Source organism: Serpula lacrymans (assembly GCF_000218685.1).
Source record: "Serpula lacrymans var. lacrymans S7.9 unplaced genomic scaffold SERLAscaffold_15, whole genome shotgun sequence".
NCBI lineage: Eukaryota > Fungi > Basidiomycota > Agaricomycetes > Boletales > Serpulaceae > Serpula > Serpula lacrymans.
Genome location: NW_006763304.1, coordinates 159,571 through 187,326, shown reverse-complemented (window position 1 = coordinate 187,326; position 27,756 = coordinate 159,571). Strand labels below are relative to the sequence as shown.

Sequence of the window (27,756 nt, the reverse complement as noted above, 5' to 3'; positions counted from 1 at the left end):
CAAGTTTCTTTTAATATCTCTTGTTCTTCTTCTCCGGAGCCACTTCCCACAGAAATCCCAAGGCGTGTGGTGATACACATATATTTATTCCAAAAAGAGATCCGCTTAGATGTTGGTGTGGAAAACCTTGCCCGGGGCATAGTACACCCAACCAGCGCACTGCTTGATTCAGGCGCTAACGGAATCTTCATAGATCAGGCCTGGGCGGAGCAAATTGGACTTCCCCTTATAAAATTAGATGTATCTATTCCCATCTATAATGTTGATGGTACGCTTAACACAGGTGGCTGTATCACACACAAATGTTTTTTTGTGGTCGAATACCAAGGACACGGAGAACGAGTCACCGCCAAAGCTACCCAACTAGGGAAGATTAATTTAATCTTGGGCTGGACCTGGCCATTTAAACACAATCCTGAGATTGACTGGCAGACAGGGGTTGTCACATTGTCACGTTGCCCTCAGGAGTGTGTAAACTTGGGTAAACCGAATCATGTCCGTCACAACGAGCATCTTGAGAAGATAAACACTGGTCACGTTTATGAGCTCAGATCTTCAGAAAAGATCAACGGTGACGATGATGAGGTAAAACCCGAAGAAGAGATTAAGAGGCTGGTACCTCCCGAGTACCATGACTTCTGGAAAGTCTTTTCAAAACATAAATCAGAGCGCTTCCCAGAGGCTAAGCCTTGGGACCATGCTATAGATTTGAAGGACACCTTCAAACCGAGGAAAGGACACATGATACCACTCTCCAGAAAGAGATGAGGTATTGAGTTTCATAGATGAACAGCTTAGAAAGGGTTATATCAGACCTTCCAAAAGCCCTATGACGTCCCCGGTGTTCTTCATTCCAAAAAAGGATGGTAAGAAGCATATGATTATGGACTATTGTTACTTGAATGAGTACACGGTTAAAAATGCATATCCGCTGCCTTTGATCAGTCAGCTAGTAGACAAATTGGCTGGCGCCAAAATCTTAACAAAGATGGATCTTAGATGGGGGTACAATAATGTACGCATCAAAGAAGAAGATGCTTAAAAGGCCATGTTCATGTGCCACCGAGGATCCTTCGAGCCCCTCGTTATGTTCTTTGGGTTGACCAATTCACCAGCGACCTTTCAGAGCATGATGAACGAGATCTTTGCGGATATGGAAAACTGTGTCCTTATTTGCATTGACAATTTATTAATATTTACGAAGTTGGACCATGAGGCTGAGCATGACAGGATCGTGCAAGAAGTCCTTTGACATTTACAGGAACGGGACCTATTTGTCAAACCCGAAAAATGTAATTTTAAAGTAAAGGAAGTAGACTTCCTTGGTATGATAATAGGCCAGAACGGAGTCAGGATGGACCCTGAGAAAGTTCAAGCTATATTGAATTGGCCAGAACCTACTTGCGTCAAAGGAGTTAGGGCCTTCCTTGGCTTAGGCAACTTCTATTGAAGGTTTGTTGAAAACTTCGCAAAAATAACGAGACCGTTGAACAATCTCATTAAAAAGGACGTTGTTTGGCACTGGGGCGCCAAGGAACAAGAAGCTTTTGATAAGCTTAAGCAGGCATTTACGACAGCGCCCATATTAGCATTTCCAGAATTAGATAAAGAGTTCCGGCTAGAAACTGACTCTTCTGATTTTGCTAGTGGGGCTGTTTTATCAATTAAATGCCCTGATGATCTTTGGAGGCCTTGTGCCTATTTATTGCATAGTTTGTCGCCTACAGAGTGCAACCATCAAATCTATGATAAGGAGATGCTGGCCATTATTAGAGCTCTGGAGCACTGGCGGCACTACTTAGAAGGTGCTAGGCGCCAATTTGAAATTTGGACCGATCATAAGAATCTGGAGTATTTGATGACGGCCCGAGACTTAAACTGAAGACAGGCCCGCTACGCGGTATACTTGTCAAGGTTTAATTATAAATTAATTCATAAGCCTGGAAGCTCTATGGGGAAAGCGGACACTTTGTCCAGAAGAGAAGATCATGCCAACGGCATAGAGGATGACAAAAAAGGTGTCACCCTGATAGACCAATCAAGGGTTGCCAATGTTCAAATCAGGCAGGATTCCGATCTTCTGGAAGTCTTCAAGAAAGACATCTCCTCTGAAGAGAAGGCGCGCCTCGACGGCAATAAAAACTATTTATGGGAAGACGGGCTCTTCCATTTTAAAGACAAAATCTATGTGTCTGAGTCCGCAAGGATCAAGGCAATAGACAGACATCACGACACTCCAGTGGCTGGGCACCCTGGGTGGCAACGAACAATGGAGTTGATCTCCAGAAACTACGTGTGGCCTGGCATGGTCAAAGACGTACAGGACTACGTAAAATCCTGTCTGAGATGTGCCATGGCTAAGAATTCTCACCAACCGCTGGCCGGTAAACTTATGCCAAATCCGATACCAGCTGGTCCCTAGCAAGATATATTGGTTGATTTCACAACGGATCTGCCCAAGTCAAATGGGTATGATTCAGTAATGGTGGTAGTAGATCGCTTCTCCAAAGAAGTGGTATTTATTCCCACCAACAAAACCATTACCGCCACTGGTACGGCAGATTTATTTAAAGATTTTGTATGGTCTATCCATGGGTTACCAGAAACGGTTATCTCTGATAGAGGACCACAATTCGCCAGCGAGTTTACGAAAGAACTATGCCAGATGCTGGGCATCAAACCTAAATTATCAACAGTGTTCCATCCGCAGACTGATGGACAAACGGAGAGGCTCAATCAGGAATTGAAGCAATACCTCCGTATATTTATCAACGACAGGCAGATGGATTGGGCCGAGTGGCTAAAGATAGCCCAGTTCTCATACAATATCAAACAGTTGTCGGCTACAGGAAAAGCACCCTTCGAGGTTACAAGATCCTACCTTCCAAGAATGGGTGTAGAACCTGGCAAAAGCAAGAACAAGGCTGCTGGGAACATGGCCAAAGACATGAAGTCTGTCTTAGATGAAACGTGCAAGGTGCTATTCAAAACTGCAGAGCAGATGAAAGACAGGGCAGAGCATAGACACTCTAAGGCCCCTGACTACAAGGTCGGCGACCTGGTCTGGTTAGACACCGACCACTTAAAGTTAAAAGACCGGCAGTCTAGAAAACTGACCAAAAAGTGGATTGGCCCTTACTGGATTAAGGAAGTTAAACCCAATGCAGTGGAGCTGGAACTCCCAAAACGGATGAGGGTAGTACCCACGGTCCATATTAGCCATGTGGAACCCTACAAAGGACCGCTGCTGGGACAGCACGTAGACCAGCCCGGACCGGTTGTAGTCACCCAGGAAGGTGAAGAAGAGTTCGAAGTCAAACAAGTGGTGGATGCACGCTTGAAGCATGGAAAATTAGAGTTCCTAGTCCTATGGGAGGGCTATGGAGACGGGGACAGAACGTGGGAACCAGAAGCCCATCTGGACAATTCCCGCAATGCTGTTCGCAAATTTTATTCTAAGAATCCCTCGGCTCCTAGGAAGCTTAGAGGCATGGATTCAAAACTTTTTAATTCCCTTTTTCAAACTATGTCTGAAAATCTAACTACCACCTCCGGTATCTGGTCTCGCCTGGAAGTCGAGCCTTAGAGGGGGGTAGTGTTACAATAACACATTTTCGGACCTTTAAATTTCATTCTCCTCTGTAAACCATTTTCTGTAGTTTTCACACACTGTGCTATGCGGCACTTTCCCTTTTGTTCAAACTCCCCTTTCTTGCGCTGCGCTGCCTTTCTTTCTATTTTAGATACAAGTCTCTCACGCAGTGGAGCTGGTCACACGGGCTGCGCCCTCTGACATCATCAGCCACTGCTTTTATCAACTGTACAGTACATAAGTACAAACACTCTGTATTAGTATATTTACCTCAATAGATCAAGGAGACTCCTCAGCAAGCCCTCCTGTTGTCTAGCATAACTAACTTGTTGAAACCTAAGGGGTGATCCCTTCCTTCTCTCTTCTCTTATGCTTGTCTGAGTTGTGCACAAGAGTAAGAAACTCTTGGTCATTACAGCCTGACTAAATGGTCACGGTTAACCAATAAGAAAAAAGGGAAGTATTGTATTTACTAATCATATGAGAGAGAGCCTTAGTAAAAGATGTATGGTTGGCTGTATCAGTAAGCCCATGAGAAGATACTGAGTCACAGCCTACATTGCTGATTAATCTCTTGCTGAAGTATTCCCGGACATAGCATTGAATCGTGGCTATGCCATTTGGATATCTTCTCAAGGATTTATGACGGTTCTCCTTTGTCATAAGTACAATAGAATGTGAGTATGAAGGGAAAATAAGAAGAAGAAAGATAGAAGTAATAAAGTACCGGCTGTGATCTCTAGCCCAAGGGTGAGAGGAGTGATGGGGAACAAGTTGGATAACCACAACATGATGGGAATGCAATGAGAAAAATTGATTCCTCACACAAGGTGAGTCAAGATCTTCAAAGGAAAGTGACACTTTACTGATGCTCGCATACAGAACAACTGAGGGGATTGAACAAACAGAAGGAATCATTCAAGCTCTAGTTTCATGGTCTGCTTCATGTGACCACCATTCTTCTTGTGGGTGCCATATGCATCAACAAGGTGCTCCTGAGTGGAGTTTTATTGAATTCACAGGTGCTATTGCACACGTACACAACTATGATGCGTGCTTGAAATACTAGCAGCATCACAGCAAGGGTGGCTATATACAATGACTGTCATCACATATTGGTCCCCACCCATGACAACCTCAACATTGCGGACGCATGAGCCAAAACAGCCAATATCACGACGCGTGATAAGTTTTCAGTTTAAGTTCTCTGTCACAGAGTCATCAATCTGCCCTAGCGCATATCTATCAAAGGGATTTGTACTATCATACAAAACCACAAAACCACAATCCGGGCCCACTTCTCTTAAGTATTATCTTTCCCTCCCTCCGTCAAACTCCCTCCCACCCACCAACATGCAGACGACGAGATCGCAGGTGGTCCACGACGTGAGTTAACTCAACTGTCACTCATCTAATTTTAACTCTCCTCGGTAAAAGTCATCGCATCCCGATCCACGCTCATCACTCTTGCATACTCCAAGAACAATCTAAGACCAGCCGGTCTAAAAGTCAGCTCAACCCCAACCCCCCCGAAAACGCAACGCCTCACCGAAACATATAAGCCGTCAAATCCTCCTTCCTCCAAAATCCCTTACTCCACCTCCTCCCCTCCTCCGCCACCCTCCTTGCCAAGTCTTCGTGGGCGCCGGCGCCTGTTGGGTCCCCACGGAAGAAGACGAGAGCGTCGTAGAGGTCGGAGAGGTCGAGTTGGATGGGGATGTAATGCACCCAGGGTTCGATGCGGTCTGTGAACCTGGGAGGGTTGGGGGTGAGGGATTAGTGTTGTTAAGCGGTTTGAATGCAGTGGTATGGAACGAGCAACTCACCACTCAGGGTATATTGTCGATTTGAAGATGAGAGAGTTGGAGGTGAGGAGACGTTTGAAACGGCTGGACCAGCCGTTCCCATCGACCTAAATTGACAGATTGTCGTCAACAAACTGACTTTCTCTGCATAATAGAATATAATAGAGATGCCGGACTCACGTCTAAAATATATCTATACCTCCCCGCCTGCTTAATACTCTGCTTCCTTCTCCAATCAAACACCTCATCCAAAACACGACACACCTCGGGGTCACATCCAATCGGCTCTCCAGCAAACTCGATATCCAGCAGCGCCGGGCCCAAATAAGCTTTCTTGCTCTCCACCAGCTCTCCGACTCTCTCGGTCGGAGAAGGGGGGGAGGGAAGGAGGGAGGTGAAGCCAGCGAGATCATGCGCCCAGCGGATAAGCCTCGCGCGATGCGCATACCGCCAATGCGTCTCAGGTCCATGAAATATCCCTGTATTACTCCCCCTCCACAACAGCCTCTCATCCACCTTATCCTCCCACTCCGGATCGTCGCTCCTTGGCAAAATGTCCTCCACCCAGTTATAAGCGAGCGCGGGGCGTATGTCGTGATGTAGCAGCGTAGAGCAGTGGGAGAACCGGGGGACAAGCGATTTTTGGGGGAAGGGGCCGGCGTCGTGTGAGAGGAATTGGCCGTGGGAGGTGAGGTGGTAGGGATGGAGGCAGGGGTCCATGCTGAGGGGGTGGTTGTAGATGAAGCGTTTGGTGGGAGGAGGGACAGGAGGAGAGGTGAGGGAGAGAGGGGTGTGGTGGGCGGGAGAGGAGGGAGAGCAAGCGTGTATCCATCCTTCGGTTTCTATGCGTGGTAGAGTGCTGATGTTGATAACTGGACACAAAAATGGGAAGGGTTAATAGTTAGGACTGTCCCAAGGACATAAAGACGCGTAACACTTACATGTCCGCGCCGCAGCCGCCTCGAGCGCCATAGACTTGATCCTATAGTCTGAAAGCATCCCAGGATTGTCATACGGAGACATCACAGCGCGAAAGGGAGGTATATGCTGCTGAACTCCCTGTATGACCTCTAGCAGATCCTTGATCGTCGCCGCCAGCAGGCCCTGGCGGTCTGGCGGAAGAGTGGAGTTAAAGACGGTGATGTAGTCGTTGGAGGGGCGTTTGCCGATCACGATCACGCCCTTGTCATTTTCGAGGTGGGAGAGGATGGAGGCAAGGTCGTGGGGGTCTATGCCCCAGTAGGGCTCGAGGTCTTTGTAGATTTGGTCGTACTCGTCGGGTAGCTGGACATTGTGTTTCGCGACGTAGTCCCACCTGCAAACAGTTCATAATTTTACATGTCAGTCAGCGCACTCAGATATGAGATGTCGAGATGTCGAAGACTCTACTACACGATCGATCGAGGATCGAGTAGCGATCGGGGATAGGGAGACGCGAACGCACCAGAGATCAAAGCCCTTGGGGGGAGGCCTATGGTAGCGTTTTTTATACTCTGCAATGGCTTGTTCGAAAGTTTTGCTAGCACGATCTAGCTTGGCGTTCCAAGATGCCTCTGCACGCTTGATGAGCTCGTAAATAGGGTGAGGCCCATTGAGGTTGACGACAAGCAGGCCATCATCGCCGTAATGATGTGGCTGCAGCCCTCTCGCCTCCCCGTCCTCTTCCTCTTCTTCCAGCGCAGGCAAATCCAATGGCGGCGGCGAAAGCGAAGACGCCGAATCAAGCTGAGCGCCAGACACGCATGCCTGAAAATTGACAGGGTCTTGTACGGTTTTTGATCTGTCGGAAGCGAAGATGATTTGGGGATATTTGACGACGGCGGAGATGACGACGATAGAGGCGGCGAGGGCGACTAGTCTGCGGAAAAAGGCAGATTTTGCCATTCGAGGAGGTGGGCGGAGACACACGAGGAAGTTCAAACGGTCAAACGGTCAAGCCTGGTGGTGAGGACCATCCATGGCCTAATTTACGGACTCTTTCTTTTTTCATGACGAGAGATGGGGATTTATGGCAGATTGGATGGGCGCCTGTGCAGGGCCAAGTTCGTGAGATGCCAACGAACCTGATTGAACGAGAGTTACTCGGTACCAGACCATCGTTGCCATGCGTGTCGTCTTCTAGAGGTGGAGTTGATCTCAAAAGACACATGCTTTCCAGAAATCGAAGGGAGAGAGGCCGTAAGTATCAAGCTATGAGTGTTGGGGCAGATAAGACTGATCGAGAAGAGCGTTGACGGAGAATCCCGAGACGAGCATCAGCGGTGATCGAGTTTAGAAGTCAACTTACCACAGGCACACTTGCCCGTACCAGTAACAGCGGACAAAGGTATCACAGTCACTACAAGATAGGTTTGGTAAAATACAAATGCCAGTTCAATCAAGCCATCGCCGTCTTCATCGTACCTTGATTCCCAGCCAACTTAAACTCGCAGCCCGACTACCTAAAACTCATCGCATCCCGATCATAACTCATAACTCGGGCATACTCCAAAAGCAAGCTGCCACACAACACATCACAAACCATCTCCGTCAGCCCCTTAACACACGTCAAAAAGATGGTAACCCTTACCGGAACATATAAGCCGTCATGTCTTCCTTCCTCCAAAACCTCTTGCTCCACGTCCGCCCAGCGTTCGCAATCCTCTGTGCATGCTCTTCGTGTGCGCCTTCCCCATACAGACCGCCGCGGAAGAATACTAGGCAGTCGTACAGGTCGGATAGATCGACTTGGACAGGTATATAGTGTACCCAAGGTTCAATGCGGTCTATGAACCTGTTCACGTCGTCCTTTCTCGTTCATATCATCACATCATGATAGCCTGAATTAGACCCACCATTCAGGGTATATCGTCGACTTGAAGACCAACGAATTGGATGTGAGCAAACGCTTGAAACGACCAGACCAGCCGTTACCATCAACCTATACAATAACATCATCAATCATCATCAACGACGACCATCTCCTGCAGATGTGATGCAAGAAAACCATACTCACGTCAAGTACATACTTGTACTTTCCCGAATCCTTAATCGTCTGCCGCTTTCGCCACTCAAACTCCCCATCTAGCACAGAACAAAACTCAGGCGCACACCCTACCCTCTTCCCCGCAAACTCGATATCCAACAGCGCAGGATTGATGTGCGACTTGCTAATCTCCTGTCCCCGACCGACTTTCTCCTTCTCTGCACTACGACTGGTAAGAAGAAGAAGGGAAGCCGAACCCGACGAATCATGTGCCCAACTCACAAGACGCGCACGATGTGCATCCCGCCAGCGCGTCCCGGGAGCATGATAAATACCCGTATTCGTGCCGCGCCACACAAGTCTATCCTCCACTTTCTCGTACCACGGCGGATCATTACTGCGCGGGAGGATATCGTCGACCCAATTATACAGCGTTGCAGGTCGGATGTCGTGGTGGAGTAGCGTGGAGCACTGGGAGAATCGCGGGACGAGCGCTTTTTGTGGATAGGGACCTTGGTTGTGGGAGAGGAATTGGCCGTGGTGGGATAGGAGGGTTGGGTGGAGGCAGGGGTCCATGGAGAGGTAATGGTCGAAGATGAATGTCTTCTTCTTCTTTGAGGGCGGTGAGGGCGGAGCGTCGAGGTCTATGGGTTGTTGACGCGCAGGAGATGACGGTGAACACGCCTGTATCCATCCCCGAGTTTTTATAGGTGGCAGATCGCTGACGTTGATAACTGGAACCCATGATATTAATCAGCAATGTCCTATATAGCAACAAGCAGCGAGGACAACACTCCACCCACAAGTACGTGCAGCAGCAGCCTCAAGAGCCATAGCCTTGACCGTGTACTCCGAAAGCATGCTCGGATTATCGTACGGGGAGAACACAGCCCGAAACGGGGGTATATCGTACTGTACCCCCTCAACCACCTCCAACACATTGCTCACCATCTCTGTAAGCAGTTTCTGCCGATTTTCTGGTAGAGTGGTATTGAAGACGGTGATAGGGTCGGTGGGGTGGTGTTTTCCAATGGTGATAACCCCCTCATCGACCTCCAGCTGCGTCAGAATAGCACTCAGGTCGAGAGGGTCGAGTCCCCAGAAGGGTTCCAGGTCGTGGTATATCTGGTCGTACTCGTCTGGCAACTGGACATTGTTCTCGACGACGTAACGCCACCTACAAGGTTATCAGATCACCTCGAAGGAGCATACAGAAGAGAAAGAGAGATATCAAGAATAAAAGATGGACGACATACCAAACATCGAACCCCATGGGCGGAGCACGATGATAGCGTCTTTTGTATTCTGCGACAGCTTCGTCTAGGGTCTTGCTGGCGCGATCGAGCTTTGAACGCCAGGAAGCCTCAGCACGCTTCATCAGCTCGAAAATGGGGTGGGGGCCTTCTGCGTTGACGATAAGCAAGCCATCTGCACCGTACTGATGAGGTTGCAGCTCCTCCGACTCTGACTCTGACGATATTAGGGAATTTGATTTGATAGGCGCTTGGGCAAGTGCGGGAGATAGATAGGGAGGCAATCCACCCGAATCGAGCCGAGGGCATGTATTCGCACACCGTGGAAGTGGGTGTGGATGCCACGGATCCCAGGGCCTTTCCAGTGCGACCCGCGACCGGTCAAATCCACACGGCAAGACCTCCGAATATCTCAGGTCCACCACGAAAGACAAAACGACGATGCATGCAGCGACGACGGCGACGACGAGCTTGCGGACTGAGGAAGACCGTATCATCCGACGAGAGGAGCACCAGAACCAGAACCGGGGCATATGGATGCTAGTGGGAAGTCACGGTGGGGGTCTACGAAGAAATAGACTCGATGGTGATGGCAAATTTGCATTGGAGATGTGACAGATAAATAGCATGGTAGATAGCGATAGCCGCTGGTGGGTCTGTCAGCTGGTGCTGGACCATGACAGATACTTGCACCTTGACGCTTGACACTCGGTGCTGTACCTCGCAGTTTCGATGCCTCTCTTAGGAGGATATGGGTGGTAGTGCATTTTAAATTTCAGGGATGGCAAATGCTGTACTTCAGATGAGGGGTTTACCTCGGCGCTAAAAGACGTATGAGTAATTTTGGCAGGGTATTGATAAGACGCGTACAGATTCCCTGCTTCGCGCGACTCTGCCATGGTGAGCTTGTTGGTTACAGACGATGATGGTGCATATGCAAGCTCGCCAGTATCTCTGACTTAGAAACGGTCGGAGACTGATTCCTTTCATAAAATTCATTACAAGAATCGGAAGCAACTTTGTCAATATTGCCAAACGTAATGGCAGGTACTCACTGGACGCTGGAATGAACTCTTTAATCTGGCTCAGTTCAAGGTCTTTATTCCAGTAAAGAGTCGCGGATTGCCGACGCGTGCGGACCCCAAGTTCGTAGAGGACGAGGCTGCTCCTACAGTGCGCAGTGCGGTTCTGTTCGATTATCGATGTAACCTGGACATATCATCTTTTTAACTGTCTACGATATCGGCCGCAGGATTTTGATCAGGCAAGTCACATCAGCAGATTATGTATGATACAACAACGAAATATATTCATCGATTTTCACAGTTTGATCACATCTGTTTCAATCAATTTGCTCAAAAGAGAACAGGTCGCTGGGGACGCTCCTATTCCCCCTTTGGTGGCTTGTAGACAACTAGTTGCGACGCAATATTATGACAGGATAGCGCCGTACACAAATTCCAACCTTCCCTGATCAGAGACAAGCAGTGCCTCAAGCTCGAATTTGGGCACCCCAGATAGCACATCCACATCCCCTTGCGACAACGGTCGTCCCGCTCCGTTATGTGACCGCCCTTATCCTCAATTCGACGAACGGCCATGTGCAGGAGAATACAGGAATTTCATGCAGACGTGACAGGTATGGTTCTATCTGTTAAGCGAGTGATGTTTCTTCGGCCCTATCTTTACTACTTATTCGTCTCTTGACCTTCCTATTCTACTAGTGGCTCCAGAGAAGAGTGCTGCGAAAGGCGGTGCCACTACACTACGAGCATGTAACCCACTATCCTCGCATGCGATACTGCATATCCCCGTATATCGCGCTCACAGGCACCTTTGGAGGACCCTCGAAGATATCGCTTGAATATATGATCGAGTGATGCCTGCTCCTTTTGTCGTCGTTCTTTGTTACGCCTTGAACTTCGAGCTTCGACGAGCTTCGACGTTATTGCGCCCATAGTAAACCCTGAAAGAACACCCTCAGCGACTCAGCTTCGGATTAGTATTGAGAATCATTAATATGATTAGCCAGCTTTCGTAGTTGATCAGGAGCGCCTATCTTCTGACTCATTAACTTATAGAAGACTAGCGCTTTCGTGCTTGGGATGGTCCCCGGCCGTTGAAAACGTACCCTACACCTTCGCTGGCTGATACAGCATACACTATACGGCTGTACGTCGGGCGCAAAGCTGCGAGACGATGAGCCTCCATGCATTCATAGTCGTCGAAACTAGAAAGATGGACTCGAAACAACATCGCTCTGAATGACATACAAAGATAATGATAATTCCAGTGTAGAATACAATAATACAAAGTTCATCAAATCATACATACATTCTCAACAAACTCACGAAGGATACCTCCCCTCAGGCCATCGTCTGAACCACCCTCCCATAAACGGTGGTGACAACAACCCCCAACGCAAACGCTGCAGCCAGCTTCACAGGAAGCGCATCGAAACCAAGCTCCCGTTTCTTATTACTTCTTCCCAACTTTGGTACGGGTGTCTTGTTTTCCTTAGCATTTCGGTCGAAAAACGTCGTTGGTGTTCGTTGTGCAACATGTGCATGACGCAGCCCTGGTAGGCCATCTAAGCTTCTCAAGTTCTCCACTGTCCACCAAGCTTTGATGCCCTTTTTGTTGAGCTCGGATTTGCTCTCTGCATCGTTTTCTCTGTCAAAGATTTCCATGGAGTCGTTCCACCGATATAGCTGAACACGATGTGATTGGAAGTTGTACAACGGGATGCCGTAACCACATGACTGTCGAAGAAGGAAAAACGTGATATGAATTTTCGTAAGGGCAACTGGGACAACTTACTGTTCCAACTTTATATATGTCAATGACGATGACAGCGCGGTTACCAGGCTTTCGACCCTCGAGTGGAACGTACTCATCGAACTCCGGGGTACCAAATTCGTGGAAAGTTCCTGCGGATGTTCAGAATGATATATAATATTAAAAGATCGTCGGTAACGTACCTGTGCCAAACAGTCTCACCAGTCTCGGTGGACCCTCAAAGGCATGGAAGAGTATCGTAATTCTTCCGTTTCCTGGTTCGCGCAGGTGGGAGATAGTCTCGATACCTGCACTCAGAGTTGAGGAGGATGAACGCAGACACATGAAGTATGGAGCTACGCACCACTCCCGGTGAGATCTTCATAGTACACTTTGCGTGGGTTGATGATATGAAAACAATTTGGTGTAGCCTTTGGTGAGACGTTTACATGGCCGCTCCCGGTGAGGGGAGCTGATGCAACCCAGAACATCTGCTGTTTCTTAATCCATTCGATTGTGTTCTCGGGGATTTCGTCGTAGAAGTTACCCATGGTGGTCAGAACTTGAAGGACTCGTCGACCGTGACAAAGAAGACAGACGACGCCTTATATCACTGAGCTTTAGCGGATAGGGTGGAGATTGAAGCAATGTGCGACATACTTTATCTATCAACCGTGACTTTAACGATAAGTCGGTAATTGCCTCGCGAATTCGCTAACCAGACAGGAGTTCCGAGTCGGGGGCTTTTCGCAGTGTGGGGGAGAAAGGCGGGGGCTGCTATCTATTGTTGTAAGTAATATACCAGATGGCCCCTACTTTATATGTGTATGCTCTCGATACCTGGATTACAGTATCAGGACCTTTCAGTGCACACGGTCCGGGGGAGAAGTGTGATCGCTCTTCCACTCATGTCGGGCTTTTGCGCCTCTCCAAGTCTCGTTGAAACAACCGGCAACTGCTTTTTCATATCAGAACATCATGACAACGAGAATGCTCGATACTCGACACCCCAAACCCGCTCAGGCTGCCAATTTACCGTTTCAAATATACGCAAACCGCTATAACTGCAACGCTAGCTTTAAGCATCCTGCCAAGGCTGAGGGCTCCCCAGAGAATATCATGATATTTGCGTTCCCATCATATGTATATGAGAAAACATAGAAATCACGGGGCCATACAACTGCCAGACAATCGTGAGAGTGTGCTTCATCCTTTGTTCTATTGTTGGTTTCCCTACGGACCCCATAAAGTCCAATCATGGCACGAGGATTGAAAAGCATTGAAGTGCAGTGACTAGCAGTGCACAGGAAACATACTTCACTTCACTGAGAATGGCTGCGCTGAAACGACGCGCAACGTCCACGAAATTTCGGAGTTATATCATGATGTGAGTCTAGCAATTTCATAACTAACTTAACTCCAAGTTTATATTACAACTCGGAATCAGAGTCAATCTAACCCATGGTTTTTCTTGATTCATTCAAATACCTTTCCCCGTCATTGGTAACGGCCGGGCCACAACCAGGACGACATCATCTTCTGCCTAAAATGCAACCTAGTTGCACCATCGAGTCTTCTGGACCTTGACCGACTTAGTTCCTTTAAGTAGGTGCCTGCATCGTACAGTATCCCGATTTAATAAAGAATCTCATGGTACCATTCGTCAGTCCCATCTCCTCATTTCCCCAAACAAGTAGCCCAGAGATATAGTCTTCTGGTCTTCTAGAGAAAATATGAGTGACTATTCTGTGTTACTTAGATCAAGATGTCAAGGTAAGGGTGGTTCACCTCGCCAGTTCGTTTCCCAGAGATGTGACATCTCCTGATTGTGAAATCTCACCTCCACACTTCAAATTGACATTAATGAGAGAGATAACTGACTTCACAGCTCACGTCTTCACCCCTTCACTTTCCCCGCTTTCTCCTTTAGATCGTTAAGGAGATTGTCTTGCTCAGGCTTATTTCCATCTGCCACTTCAGAAGGAATAGTTATCTTTCGTTCATTCGACTTGTCTCAGATCCTCCTGGGATACTGAGGATTAGTGGCAAAGTGGAGCTGCCAACTGCTATGTATATCGCCACTTTAGCATGTCCCAGCTACAATTGTTGCCAAGGTTCTGTATGTCTGATATACAAGCGTACTTGTCAAATTCTTAATCCTGGAAAACTCGAGCAGAAATTCTGCGCGGCCTTTGGCTCGTAATCGTTCAAGCCAGGTCTCCTGGACCCATCCAAAGAATTCAGAATGAAAGTACTAAAGTACGCCCAACTACACTATCACGAAATACAATACACAAAGTTAAATATTTCCAACGATCACAGAAAGGCCTCTACACCCATACACCCCTCAATAATAATATTCCCCAAATCAATCATGCAGCTGAAAACATTCTTAGCATGTCGAACCAAGTATTCTGTCGACCTGCCCGTTCCGGCTCCGCTCGATGGTCCCAGCCATTCTGCGAACTCGATATAATGAATGATCCCGGCATCCGTATATCTTCATCTTCTGCTGTAACGTAGGAATCCGGTGTATCGACGCGTTCCAGGCGGGGTGTGTCATCCAGAATGAAGTTCGGCTGTTTGGGAACGTTTCCCGTTTCTTTTTTTTGAGGAGCTGCCTCGTTATGCAACAGCGACGGTGTCTCATCCTTATCTTCTACTCTGGATTCACCGACACCAGTCAAAGATGCATTATTAGTACCATTGCAATCGTCCTTCTTACCGGACAAAGCAACATCATCCTCAGCTGCAATTACATGGACGTTTTCATTCGAACCTGGATGACCTCTGCCCAGTGTCGCTTTGCTTGCATCCGTTTCGCCGTTAGGCACCGCATGCCCGAGTTCGTCGTCGTCGTCATCATCATCATCTGTAGCAGCAGCTGTGTTGTCGTTCCCCCATCCTCCACTTCCTGAACTCACTGCGCTGGTACGCCTACCGAGACGATGCAACGCTCGTGCAGAATTGATAGCCGTACGCCATCTCTGGCGAGCATTGAAATTGTCTTTCAATCCAACGCTGATGTCGTGCTCTGTCGATGGTTCATGCGTTGTGAGCCACTGCAACGAATGTAAGGTCAGAACTGAGCTTCGAAAGTTTAGCAAGGTTCGAGTCACGTACGTGTTTAGAAAAGGCTTCCTCTGCGGTGGGTCGTTGGTCAGGATCGGGATCAAGCAAGGCTTTTACAAACATTTTCGCTGGTTTCCTCTTTTTTTGAGCATTGTGGCAGAATAGCAGCAACAAAAGATACTTACCTTCTTTAGACACTTTACTCCAGTACCGTTCATGGAACTCGACCTTTGCACCAGTGGTCTCCTTGATGATTTCTTTGGTGTCCTCGGACCGGAACGGCGAGTAACCGCACAATAGGACGTATGTAATGATTCTGATCGAAACCAACATGAAACGATACAATTAAGATAGATCGAAACGATGATAACCAAGTTGTTAACCAATTGGTTTCTTGGCATTTCTGAACGAAAGCTACTCACCCGGTCGACCATATATCCACAGCTTTGCCGTGACCTTTCTTGTTGAGTACTTCTGGCGCGACATAGCCAAAGCTGCCTGCAACAGTGTGCAACCGCTCATCTGCAGAGTGAAGGTGTTTTGCACTATAATGAACATGTCAATACAACGAAAAAATGTTATATAAAGAATAGCACTTACATTCCAAAGTCGGCTATCACGATATCACTATCTGCATCCTTGGTTCTATAGAGAATATTCTCTGGTCTAATAAGGCAAGCAAAGAATATCAGCAAACGACCGCAGTGGGGAGGCTTGGCAGGAGTATTTTGATGGCTGATAACGTACTTGAGGTCTCTATGAACTATGTCATGGTCGTGCAAGTATTTGACACCCGATAATATTGATCTTGAAAATAGTAGTAGTGAGTACTTTTCACCAACTCAGGATTGCAAATCCTTCCAAGATCACTACACTGGTCTGGAGGAACTACATACGCACCGAACAACGACCACAGCATCCCGCTCTGTGAATTTCCCTCTTTGCAGGATTCGCTCAAAAAGCTCGCCACCAACTGCTAGTTCGAAAGCAAGATAGTACTTGGTGCGTGATTCGAACCACTCATAGAATTTGACCTTTTTTGGAAGCGAGCAACAAATCAGTGGTCTGTGCAAGCGAAGAGCATAAATGCCGCACTATGTTGGGATGGCTAAGACCTTTCAACACTTCCATTTCACCCCAGACAGTCGACTCGTTCCCTTTTACTTTTTTCTTTGCAATCACTTTCAGAGCTACATCCTTCAACACTCCCGAAGTTCCGGAATTCACCGACGATGCAGATTGTGAAGGAGATCGGAGGATAGGTATTGAATGTTTTCGAAACAAGGGCACTGATGTTGAAGAGTTGCTATGAGAATCCGGTGGACCAGCTGAAGCACCTTGCTCCGCTACAGAAAGTTGTTCTACCGGAACGTGCCAAGTTGCTCGCTGATAGACGCGAAAACAAATCACGGAGGATCAACGAAAATTCCATCACGTATCGACATCAAGAGATAGATAACAAGACAAACTGATGAAATCACCATCGTCTCAACTACGCCCCTGTCTATCGTATGCCGAGACACGAATCAAACAATGAACGCCAGGTACTCACCATGACTTTTCCAAACGTCCCCGTGCCCAACACCTCATGGATCTCATAAGCCTTTTTCTTCCCAAAGCTAGAGGGCTGCGGAAGAAGTGCATCCTTTAGGGTAAGGTGCATGATTGAGGAGTTGTAATATGACTCGAAAGTGAATCCAATTCCAGAGAATCTTTATGTATGAGTCGTGTTTGCTCGTGCAGGCTGAAGAGGTTTGAACTTGGAAGTGGTATCGCTGTTATTCGACCGAGCGCCAGAAAGGAGGTCAGCGGCTACAGTAGCGGGAGAACTAAAGCCGAACTCGGCGACAGGCTTCGTGAGGTGCGATAGCGCGAGGACGGATTGGTGGGCGATATTCAACGCTGACTCTGGTATTCAAGGCTGAGCTGGCAAAATATGAGCGTGTAGAGCGGTGGAGTGCGACAATCCTGTATATTGTGTTCTATCAAAAGATCTGAAAGGGATCATATGCTTCGGTTACAGACGCATAGCCATTCTATATCAAGACGTGGCGGCTCAGATGAAGCTCGCTATAGAATGTTCCTTGAAAAACAATTCCATGTTTCTATGTAGAAGGAAGTCAGCAGTGATACGGCAAATCGAGCTCGGCACGGTCTATGCCCATGTTTAGCGTGTTAAGCGCTGATTTGCTATCAGTGACTGAAGTAGAGACGCCAGTCTCTTAAAAAAGCAACTGCAACACACCATACCACATTGAGACACAAGAAATACCAAAATATCGATATAATGAACATACTATCATACAACAAATCCTGAGCACCCATGGTCCATATAAGCAGACATCCAAGATAGACAGTATAATACACCGAGTCAAATGGAAAAATATCCCCCAAGTCCCTCATATTTAATTTCTTGGTTCGTCTCCTTTTCTTTCTCATGCCAGCTGTCCCAATAGACTAAAAAGAATGGCAATACCTCCGCCAACCTGGAAACTGGGCTCCAACTCAATAGCTCCACCAGACCTGCTCCCCGATGCACTTCCACCAGTAGGACCTAAGGGCCCTGTCTGGGTAGTGGAAACCGCAGCAATAGACGTGGCTGATGCATACCTGAATCCTGCACTTCAGAAATGAAAACAGCAAGAATGAGTCGTGTGGACTTACGCAGAACTTGCCGCCGAGGGGTTACTCTGCACGTCTGCCAGGACGCCGTCAAGTACGTGAACTACACCATTCTCAGCCAATATATCTGATCTGACGATCCGGGCGGTTGAAGAACCACCAGAGGAGACGTAAGTGCCAGATGAGTTAGTTGTGAACATGAGCGGCTCGCCCCCAGCTGACGTGTAGTTCGTAGATGACGAGATCAGCGGAGAGTAGACCGATGTACCGTTAATCACCTGTAGGTAAACACATTGTTAGTGCACGAACGCAGCACCAAAGATAACCTTAACATACATGGTTAGATAAAAGCGCGCTCAGGGCAGTAATGTTGGATGTCAGATTAGTTAATGTACTCTGAGCTGCTGAAAGAGCAGCATTGTTGGGCGCGAAGACTGTGATACCCCTGGCACTACTAAGAGCTTGTAATAGAGTAGTTGTATTGCCGGGTAGAGTCGCTTGTGATAGGATGGGAGATAGGCTGGTCAAATTGTACGCTCCGTTTGTGAGTATAGACGTGATATTTGGGGGTGGGATGAGAACTGCCTCAATGACAAGAATCTCGAGGTTTTCATATTGAGTCGTGTTGGTCACCGACACGTTCATACTGAAGAAATATTTTTTAAAGGGGAAATGACAGGATAGGGGGTGCATAAAAGGCTCACTTTTGATTCAGAACCGCAGTCGTGCCATTGCCTAACTTCGTCCAAGAAAGGACTTGTGACTTGTTCCCTTCCAACATGACAAGTGAAGAATCGTTGAGTAAGGTCCGACCAATGGTAACATTGGGGTAAGAGGCAGTCTCATTAGTAAAGTTTCCAGAGACAATATGATAAGATATTGTGTCTGTCAGGAATGTGGTATTCCCGGTATCCGTTGACGATAAAGCTCCGACTAGAAAAAGCGCTCGATAGTAAGAATTTGTTTTCGTATAGTAACGATTATAACGTACAGGCAGCATTATTAGGCGCGAACAACGTCCAATTACCCTGTGGGAGAGTTGACAAAATCCGCTGTCCAGAGGGAGTATTATTCAAAGACGGCGCAACGGAAGCCAATTGAGTGAGTCCAGATGCATTGAGAGTTTGCAGAAGGCCCGTAAGATACGTCAGGTTTTGCCCAATGACAGCTGGCACGGAAGCTAGAATGATAAAAGAGAGCAGAAACAACATTTTTTCTTTGATAGAATATGCAGGCCAGAAAAACAAATGGAATCCACTCTTATATGTCAAGAAATTAGCATTGGTGCTGGGGATATACGTACCTCTGACTTTAAGTGACGCAATGCGCAGTTGAGCTAGCACTTATGTCCTTGCCCCTATCATAGTCAGCTGAGTCTCAAGACTCACAGACTCTGTACCCATTCAAAGTAAAAGAGTGTTCTAGGTTATCCGCAGCATATTCAATTTGAGGACTTCGGATCCCTCTTCTGGTATAATACCGATCCGTTGCATTCTTGAGTAGCCCCTTGGTGCGAGCAGGTGATGACGACGATCGTGATTTGGCCCCGTCTTGCATCAGAAAATCGACAAGGACAAGGGGTTTATAGTCTAAGAACAAAAATTGCCAGTGAAGAAGAATTGTCATTGCTTTGAGTGTGTCCCTAGTAGCTGAAGCAGTGAAGCATCAAGTAGAATTGTCTCAAAGGTGTCCCTCTAAGCTTTGTCTTCACTTTTCAGAGATCGATGAAAGGAATCAAATCATGAGGTGATATATTCGGACACCGCGAATGTTTCCCGGGTTCTCCCGAAGTGCACTCAATTTTCGCTCTGCCTCACGTCAGTTCATCACTGCATTACCGCAACCTTCTCAAATTCATACAATGGCTCGCCGTGCAGCACCACCCAACGCATCTCCTGCATTCTTGTCTGCACCTACCACACGCCGTGCAATTCATGATCCAAACGAGTCGTCGTTTTCTCGTTTCATGCGAGAACAAATATGGGCACCAGAAAAGCTACCTGGTAATATCAGCATCATTACTGGAGTGAGCGTATTTGCTGGTGGTGTTTTTGTGGCGAGGACATTTGGCGAGCTTTTTATCCCTGCATGAGCAGGCGAACATCTACCGCTGAAGGGGAAGGGGACGCAGATGTTGCAGAGCTAGCAAGACAGAGCGGTATGCCTTATTCTGGTCGTTTGTTGATATCATCTCATCCTTTTTTGCTGAAGTCACTAGGCCATAAAATCCCTGCATTATTGATCCGGGCTTAGTACATCGAGTGGTTAATTTACATCTCGACCAATCGGTCTTGGGGAGGAATATTCTCATATTATACGACACCTTCATACTATTACGCCGGCCACTAGAATGTCAAGTTGTTTCATCTGTTATCAGCCAGTTATTTCTCAGTGCGAGCCGTAAATATAGACATCGTCGCCACTTATCATGATCCCTTGCATGAAGTTAGCCGTGGCGGCGAAGTTGCTGACATCCACCTTCGATAGTATTCCCACAGCGCTCACTTGAGAAGGGAGTAAAACTATGCAAGAATAGTCCACCAACTACTAGTTTACTCAGAGTTGGCTAGCACTTTGCTGACTTTAGAAGTTCTCAAGAGTCTCACCCTGGATAAATAAGTCTACCAGCTGTGGCGCACCACGACTGATAGTGGCAACGTTGAAGTTTCCCAATCACACGACTCTTTCTCTCTCAAGTATGACACATGTCTCATCTCTGCTATCTCCACTAAAGATCTGGCTGCTCACTTCAACCCGTGTGCGTGTAAAGACAGTAAGAGCGTAGTACGCGCATCAAATGATCGGTGGTTGTGTTACGTTACGTCACGGTAGGCTCCTCCAAGTAAAAGGTTCGGTTCCAGCTATCGTACTTGCTGTGCGATCTGATGCGCTAATCTTATGAATGTACAAGTGCTATTGCCTGTAAGGTATCGAATCCATTGAGCCTTGACGCTTTTGAGCTGAAACCATCGTACTTGGACCTACAAAAAGGTGTTATTTCCTGTTTTGGATGTTTATATCAGCAAAAGGAACGAATGAAACCCAAGTGGATCGACTCGGAACCAAGCCCACAAGCAGCCTTCTCAGCGCGAAAAAAATCTCATGGAAAAAACGTCCATATAACTAATCTAGTCGGGTTGCTGCAAAGAAAAGGAATCAAGGTTACTTCGACGTAAGAGCGCTGCATCTAGGTATGAAATTTTGTCCTCTAACGAACGTTGACACCTTCTTTCAGAATATCCCACTCACACGCCGATTAAAACAGAAATCCATTGGCATGCACACCACAATGGGTCTAATTACTGGAGCTACCCCAAGTAAGTACGACACTATTCTCCTGAATCCTTGCTTTCCTAATGGGTTTGAGCATACTTTATAGGTTATCTCGTGGAACTCTCAAAGGGTCACGAAAACCGCCGCTAGGCATGTGGCAGACGTGCGTTCTGACACTGGGAACCGATGTGAGTCCTTTTCATAACGCCGTACTTACTTCATCGTCTCGTGATAGCCCACAATCACTTATCGGCGTCATTTGATACGCAATAGACAGCCGCTTGAAAACGAAGAAATGCACCAGTGAGTCTCACGGTATGATAGTTCAAACTCAGGACCCAGGAGCTGGTCCCATTCTGTTCTCCGATGAAAACTCTCCCCGCGCGCAGTAGCATGCTACTGTGAAGCAGCTCTATGATAGTCATCGTGCACGTCCAGCGCTCGCCCATATTTGTCTTCATCAGTTTTTTAAACCAGACCTTACCTCCAACGACTGACCGTCTCTCAAGTTACAACGTGTCTGTATATTCAGTCAACGTTTAACAGTGGAATCTCTAAGCAGATATCTTTCTCCTGTCCTCGCAATTACATGCCACAAACCATATAATGCTCGTCGCATCTGCGACGCCTTATATTGCTACCCAGAGTCTACCTACCGTCTTCGAATCTGTCTGCTACGTGTCCAGACCGCAATAAACTTCATATACCTGCTTCCCAAAATTTCCCTTCGTCAGGACGATCAAGGTCGAGAGAATGTCTGGCCTGCCTTTCAAAGGCTATGTAACGTTCAGGCTGTATCCCCCACGCCCGCCGATGTCCTTGAACAGTCTTTGGTCCCTACATTGTCAGTCTGAAGTGCGTTGAAACTCGAGCGGTACATCTTCAAGCGCACTTGGCACATGTATTATACGACCCATGCTAGATACATAGCTGATCTTATATGCGTCAAGAATGCATACCTATCCATACCCGCCGCCCACAATTCTTTCTTGACAATATAATTGATACGCAATGGGTCCAATCCGGAGAAAGTGCTCGTAGCCACCGCAAAAAAAAATCCTATTTAATAAGCTTACTCATCGCGGTGGAGGAGAATACGCTGAAGGTTCGCCGTTAGAGCTAATTAGATTACCTCCCGCGAACCGACATTATTATGTATTCAGAGTGGGCCTTGCGACTCTCGACGCCGTTCCATTTCGCATCAACGCTGATGATCGATGATCCACGCAGTTGGCTCAAGCACCGTACTACATCTGAGCGTTTGTTTTCATCCTGCGGGTCTAACCCGAGTTATTCTATGAGTATTATGAAGTAGGACCCATGTCGTAGGCAACGAGATTGTCTTAATTATACATGATGGTGGGTAACACAGTTGGAAATACGAGAGCAATTGCAATGAACAGCGAGAAAGACGGTAGCTAAAGACAACGGAGCGATTGATGTGATAGAAATGTATGCACAAGTAAAATACGTATATCCTAACGATGGAAAAGGGTCTATGACGAGAAGGTCAACCGGTCGTTTCAAGCTATTGGTTGTCCATTTTGTCCCCGCTCCAGTATCCGATATGGGAAGAGAGATCAGCCCCCGAGCCAGCTGGGGGGGAAGGATGCAAAGGGTGTGATTGTCGATAGGTAGCCTGAGATATCGTCTGAACAGTGGGAAGAGACATTTGTGATGGTGCTGTTGGGTTGCGAATCTGCTGGTGGTGATAAGACTGCATGTCGTGACTGTTACTTTGAGAGTAGGAGGGGTTGATAGGCGGGAGCGGGGAGAAGCTACGATTTTCGTACCCGTGGCCCGAGCTTTGCCTGGTCCCCAACGAGTTGCTTTGCATTTGAGAGGAAGTCGTGTAGGGCTGGGCAGAGTTTGAAGGGGACGAAGATGACGGGTTGTAATTTCCCTGTAGATGGCCTTGGTTGGGATAAAAGGGGGAATTGAGGGTGGGAAATGCGTAGTTGGGGGTATGCGGTCCTGAAACACTAGACGTGCCTACAGGCGCAGGAGAGACATTGCCATTCCAAGGGTGAGGGGATACACTGGGATATAAGTGACTTTTATCGTCCATTGGTACGGCAGACCTATCGTGACTGCCACTAACCCAAGAAGGCGGGCGACCCTGATCACCCCTCGTGGTGGCACTAGCGTCCCAAAAACCATGAGCGCTGTTCGTCTCTGAGGAATACAATGATGGGTGGTGATGGCTCTGGACATTGTGCAAGTACGAGGGAAATTGTGATGCATGATTGACACTATCTAACAGACGAGCAGATGCAGCAGGCGGCACAACAGCCATATCAGGAGTAGCACGACCATGAGGGGGAGAAATATATGACAGCCTGGTGCCGCTTGCTCCCATTTGACGGTAAGAATTGTCAGGGGGGTGATAGCTTGACGACCGTGAGTGTGAAGATGCTACGCCCCTCTGAATATCGTATTCGGTACCATGATGTATATCAGATTCCAGGCTGGGGTACCGAAGGTTCTGTGGAACGCCCTCCATGACCTGATCTTCTGAGTCGATGGGTGAAGTATCGCCATAATCGGCCTGCGGTAATTCATCAGCCAATTGGTCGACAGCAACAGGGTGTTCCAGAGGTTTGCTGGTACCAGGGTCTGTTCGTCGCTTTTTTCGAGTATTGTTGGGCCGCCGCCTATAGACATAGTCAGGATATTTGTTATTGAAATTCTCCTTCAGCAGTTTTGCTTGGTCCAGGTAGAATTGCTTTTCAGACTGACGAAGAAAAAGTAAGAATCATGCTCAAAGAGCTAAGGTAGCACCTTACCATGTCCATTGCAACCCACTCGCGGCTCAGTATTTTACTAATTTCGCCTGTGCGCATTGATTGGTTTTCTGCAGAAACTTGAGGCCTCCTCCTCCTAGCAAAAATCATAAATGCGTTCATGGGCCGCTTGGGTGTGCCATCAGTGTTCAGAGTTTGAATGGTCAATGAGGCATTCGGATCCTCTGATAACACACGAGTCAGATAGGAAAGGGATCCTTTTTGTAAATCTTACCTTCCATCTCTAGCTCAATTCTATGCGAGTCGGGATACGCATACCCAGCACCATCCTCTGATTCAGACTGTGACCCTTGCTCGTCGTGCCTCCCATCCCTCAAGCTGGAATTGAAAGAACCGGGATGTTCCGCCAGTAAAGCATGCGCTGGGTACTCTGGGTGATTGTAAGGATTCATAGGAACGATCATACACGATGAGAAGAGGGAAAAGAGGTGGAGAGGTGGAACACAAAAGTTAAAGGGTTGGACAGAGAATGCTGTAACCCTGAGGAAGAACGTGTAAACGGGGCCAACGAAGCTTTTGAAGAGTGGATATGTGATCGGCGCGTGTGTCTCAGACGCGGTTAGGAAGCTGACTGGGGACGGTGTTATGAATGGCACTGCTTTGAGTACAAGTCGGAAGGCTGACCAGACGGTTTGTACTGTTCGCTACCGCCAATTTTTTGTTCTAGAGTGGGGTTGACGTACTTGAACGCAGGATACAAGGCATGGCAAAAATGAAGCAGAGCCTACATTTGGAATGAGATTTTGATCGTCACGGCTCGAGTGAATCTTGCCAGGTCCCTAGTTCGCGGAGCTTTGGCCCATCTGACGCAGGATAGATCACGCCTATGAAATCGAACAATTCACAGGCACAATCCGCCAGTCAAATGGATTCTCCGTCCTCGAAGAGTCTCCCAGTAATTATTGGCCGAGAATTTACGATTATTCCAGGGCCAAAGCTTACCTTTTTCACGCGTCCAGAACGTTGGTTACCTCTTTCTAGCTAGATCCTACGGAAAAACAGCCTTTTTTTTCCAGGCGCTCAAAAACCCTCAAAACCTGTCGCATGATACCCATGATATCCAAGGAAGGCTATACTCACAATGCCATCTTCCAATGTGGCTGAACCCGTTACGAGGCGGGCTATACATACTCGCACGTCCCAGATCCAGATCGCTCGTTCCTATATAGCTAAGGGAAAAAGCAACCCTGTATTTGTCCTCAGCGATATCCAAACAGCAACGTAGGTCGTAACCGAGCACCAGCAACCTTACTTTGAGCTCCAAGTACCCACCAAAATTAATTCTAACGGTCCATCGTCTGGATGCCAACATAAGTTTAGCGCCAGTTCCGCTCCCGCGCGGCGGAGATTTGTCTGAGCAGAAAAAATTTGCGCTGCGCGACTAAGAGCCGTTTATTGGGTCATTGGGATGGCCTTCCAGCCTAGCCTATCACGAAGGAGTCTAGACAATGTAGTCAGTATTACTTGACCAGCCGAATACATTATCATTTGACCTCGGTGGATCCGCCTCGATTCGGTACCGTCGATATAAGATGCTACCGTAGGATGGAGGCTCGAAAGCAGCACCGGGCAAATGAAGGCATGACCTGCCTCATTTTGGTCCAAATTACTTTTCCAGCTTCTTGGCCCGGCTAGTCCCGAGCTCATCCTTCTTTGGCCTCGTCCCTTCTTTTGATGCCTGAACCCTAAGTTAAGCCATGTTGACCTCGCACACTGCGGTGCAAAGGCAAAAATTATTCACAACCTCAGGGAGCACCCCAATTAACGTCTCAAGTCACCCATCCCTTGAAGTTTATTTGGAGGCGTTATCATGTGTTGTCAATGCTGCCGCTTCCCATAGCCACAGCTTGGACAGATACCAAAACGGGATAAGTTAATCGATGATTCTCAGTTGACGCTGTCTTCGTAAAACTCGATCATAGCCAGGTTTGATCTTGGCGGAGGCGCTGCGAGTTGCACTACGGCCTCGAGTGGGCCTCAAGGCTTCATTAAACTTCATTACCGTTAGCATAGTCTATCATAATACGTCTTCAACAGCTCTTGATACGCAGCTCCCGTCCACACCGTATGTTACATTCGACAAGGTAGTGAGAACCTATATTACTCTTTGATAAACCACGGGGTTCCATAGGGACAGAGATTTACAGGTAATAGAAGACAGGGCAAATTTCCAATACTCAAACCCTCTCATGCGGTACCTCTGATATCTTGGAAGCCCTGACTCCGATCATACGTGAGAGGGACAACGTGACTTCCACAACAACCTGACATGAGAATTTGGCGGTGGCTGTAATATCGAATATTCCTTTACAGGATGCACCTTTGTTCTGCCTCTGGTGAGTTTACAACATTACTTACTGCATCGTAGATAACGAGGGATGGGCGGCCTCCACGAAGTCACCATGGGAGATGGAATTATTACCAGAGGTAGCACAAACCGCAGCAGACCGCGCACTCACACGCCGTCCAAGTGTGCTTAGATGGTATGGGTTGAAAAACTAGTCACAATCCGGATCTGCGAACGACTCTCGAGCCCACGCGCCTGTCAATCAGCGATTATTATTTGACGTCCGCGAGCTCGTGATCGTGGACTCACTCCTACACTCCAACCGAAGACGCCGCAGCGCCTTTGCCGGTCATGATGACATGCTGCTACGCGTAGATAGATCCTTGTGATAAATCTTCAGCGAACTGGCAAAACATGCTCCGGTTGTAGACGTAATCGCAGGTGAGAAGCAGCTCGGGTCACCAGACTATCAGAAAGCAGGGACCAGCAAGAACTTTTCGCGTAGCGATAGAGGCCCTTGGGCAGCGTGGAAGAACAACCGTTACCCTTGCCCTAAGATGCTATCCATGCCCGAAGCCACAACGGGTACAAATTTTCCAAAGAAAGATTAATGTTTTCTCCCTTGAAAAGCCTAGAATTTATGCACTTTTGGGTCGGTCCGAACTCGTGGAAATCGTCTCGTTGCAGTCAAGGCCTAATATCGACCCCAGTCCATCAGATAGAAATCACTGAGCCTTACCAAGAAATACTTGTTATCGGATGCGCCTGTGTTAGCGCTGAGAGGGGAATGTACCATAACTAGGATGACAGACCACGAGGGTAAGAATATAGTAATAAGCGCTTATATAATTCTGAAAATGCAAGAAGGAATGAGGATTCGCCTCACCTACGATCGATAAGCATTGAATACCGGGACGCGCATCAGTAGTGAAAATGGCCGTGCTGGACTGCAGGCCAGCTATCTGAATTGGAACTTCAAGCTGCTGTTGCAAGAATTTGTCGACTGAGCAACGTGGATCGTCTTCTTTAGGAGAACTCGGTCCGCAAGAGTGGGCAAACGAAATTTGATTGATCATGCTGGTAAGGTTCACAGATCCGTCAGTGGGGAAACTATTGATTATTTGCCACAGAAATAAAGTTACAAGATCTCTGTGTGAAATTTCACGGTACCTGGTGATCACACGCCTCATCCTGCTTTGGCTGCGTTGACATGCAGGCAAGTGGACTATAAAGTTGCTAGTCCTCAAATGAACAGTGTCGACAAAGTGCTCTGGGGCGGCTATCACACGTCAACGAAGCCTCCAC

The 27,756-nt window shown here is 47.6% G+C and overlaps 9 protein-coding genes across 9 annotated transcripts; 3 read left to right on the top strand and 6 right to left on the bottom strand.

Moving 5' to 3' along the window:
• Positions 1-150: 150 nt before the first annotated feature.
• On the top strand, positions 151-420 carry SERLADRAFT_340681 (uncharacterized protein; the record flags this gene model as incomplete). Its single annotated transcript, XM_007323159.1, has 1 exon — positions 151-420. A coding segment is annotated over one exon (270 nt), but the record flags the coding sequence as incomplete, so codon positions are not given.
• Positions 421-4,008: 3,588 nt separating this feature from the next.
• Positions 4,009-4,632, top strand: SERLADRAFT_400899 (uncharacterized protein; the record flags this gene model as incomplete). The annotated part of the gene is made up of 4 exons (XM_007323158.1): positions 4,009-4,115; positions 4,176-4,269; positions 4,336-4,422; positions 4,475-4,632. The coding sequence occupies 3 exons, from the start codon at positions 4,100-4,102 to the stop codon at positions 4,397-4,399; spliced, it is 174 nt and encodes a 57-aa protein (XP_007323220.1).
• A 178-nt stretch (positions 4,633-4,810) lies between these two features.
• Positions 4,811-10,531, bottom strand: SERLADRAFT_418108 (glycosyltransferase family 90 protein; the record flags this gene model as incomplete). The annotated part of the gene is made up of 15 exons (XM_007323157.1): positions 4,811-5,079; positions 5,142-5,345; positions 5,419-5,504; positions 5,578-6,269; positions 6,339-6,712; positions 6,842-7,255; positions 7,461-7,547; positions 7,685-7,735; positions 7,967-8,170; positions 8,232-8,317; positions 8,393-9,096; positions 9,166-9,539; positions 9,619-10,155; positions 10,336-10,437; positions 10,486-10,531. 15 exons carry the CDS (start codon positions 10,512-10,514, stop codon positions 5,010-5,012), a joined length of 4,014 nt encoding a protein of 1,337 aa, XP_007323219.1.
• Positions 10,532-10,994: 463 nt separating this feature from the next.
• On the bottom strand, positions 10,995-11,793 carry SERLADRAFT_400896 (uncharacterized protein; the record flags this gene model as incomplete). The annotated part of the gene is made up of 2 exons (XM_007323156.1): positions 10,995-11,254; positions 11,340-11,793. The coding sequence occupies one exon, from the start codon at positions 11,214-11,216 to the stop codon at positions 11,001-11,003; it is 216 nt and encodes a 71-aa protein (XP_007323218.1).
• Positions 11,794-11,881: 88 nt separating this feature from the next.
• SERLADRAFT_478073 (uncharacterized protein) lies at positions 11,882-13,185 on the bottom strand (the record flags this gene model as incomplete). The annotated part of the gene is made up of 5 exons (XM_007323155.1): positions 11,882-12,377; positions 12,436-12,545; positions 12,597-12,701; positions 12,758-12,997; positions 13,054-13,185. The coding sequence occupies 4 exons, from the start codon at positions 12,942-12,944 to the stop codon at positions 11,982-11,984; spliced, it is 798 nt and encodes a 265-aa protein (XP_007323217.1).
• Positions 13,186-14,605: 1,420 nt separating this feature from the next.
• On the bottom strand, positions 14,606-17,236 carry SERLADRAFT_478072 (uncharacterized protein; the record flags this gene model as incomplete). The annotated part of the gene is made up of 10 exons (XM_007323154.1): positions 14,606-15,057; positions 15,119-15,455; positions 15,517-15,593; positions 15,651-15,781; positions 15,888-16,010; positions 16,066-16,131; positions 16,213-16,272; positions 16,366-16,499; positions 16,561-16,851; positions 17,018-17,236. The coding sequence occupies 10 exons, from the start codon at positions 17,126-17,128 to the stop codon at positions 15,053-15,055; spliced, it is 1,335 nt and encodes a 444-aa protein (XP_007323216.1).
• A 421-nt stretch (positions 17,237-17,657) lies between these two features.
• On the bottom strand, positions 17,658-19,370 carry SERLADRAFT_478062 (uncharacterized protein; the record flags this gene model as incomplete). Its single annotated transcript, XM_007323153.1, has 6 exons — positions 17,658-17,699; positions 17,763-18,075; positions 18,130-18,365; positions 18,424-18,733; positions 18,792-19,020; positions 19,079-19,370. 5 exons carry the CDS (start codon positions 19,296-19,298, stop codon positions 17,901-17,903), a joined length of 1,170 nt encoding a protein of 389 aa, XP_007323215.1.
• Positions 19,371-19,897: 527 nt separating this feature from the next.
• SERLADRAFT_400877 (uncharacterized protein) lies at positions 19,898-20,456 on the top strand (the record flags this gene model as incomplete). The annotated part of the gene is made up of 2 exons (XM_007323152.1): positions 19,898-20,245; positions 20,299-20,456. One exon carries the CDS (start codon positions 19,949-19,951, stop codon positions 20,177-20,179), a length of 231 nt encoding a protein of 76 aa, XP_007323214.1.
• Positions 20,457-22,623: 2,167 nt separating this feature from the next.
• SERLADRAFT_418104 (uncharacterized protein) lies at positions 22,624-25,476 on the bottom strand (the record flags this gene model as incomplete). The annotated part of the gene is made up of 7 exons (XM_007323151.1): positions 22,624-24,094; positions 24,147-24,328; positions 24,379-24,735; positions 24,789-24,888; positions 25,107-25,145; positions 25,245-25,325; positions 25,417-25,476. The coding sequence occupies 7 exons, from the start codon at positions 25,474-25,476 to the stop codon at positions 22,889-22,891; spliced, it is 2,025 nt and encodes a 674-aa protein (XP_007323213.1).
• Between the last annotated feature and the right edge of the window lie 2,280 nt (positions 25,477-27,756).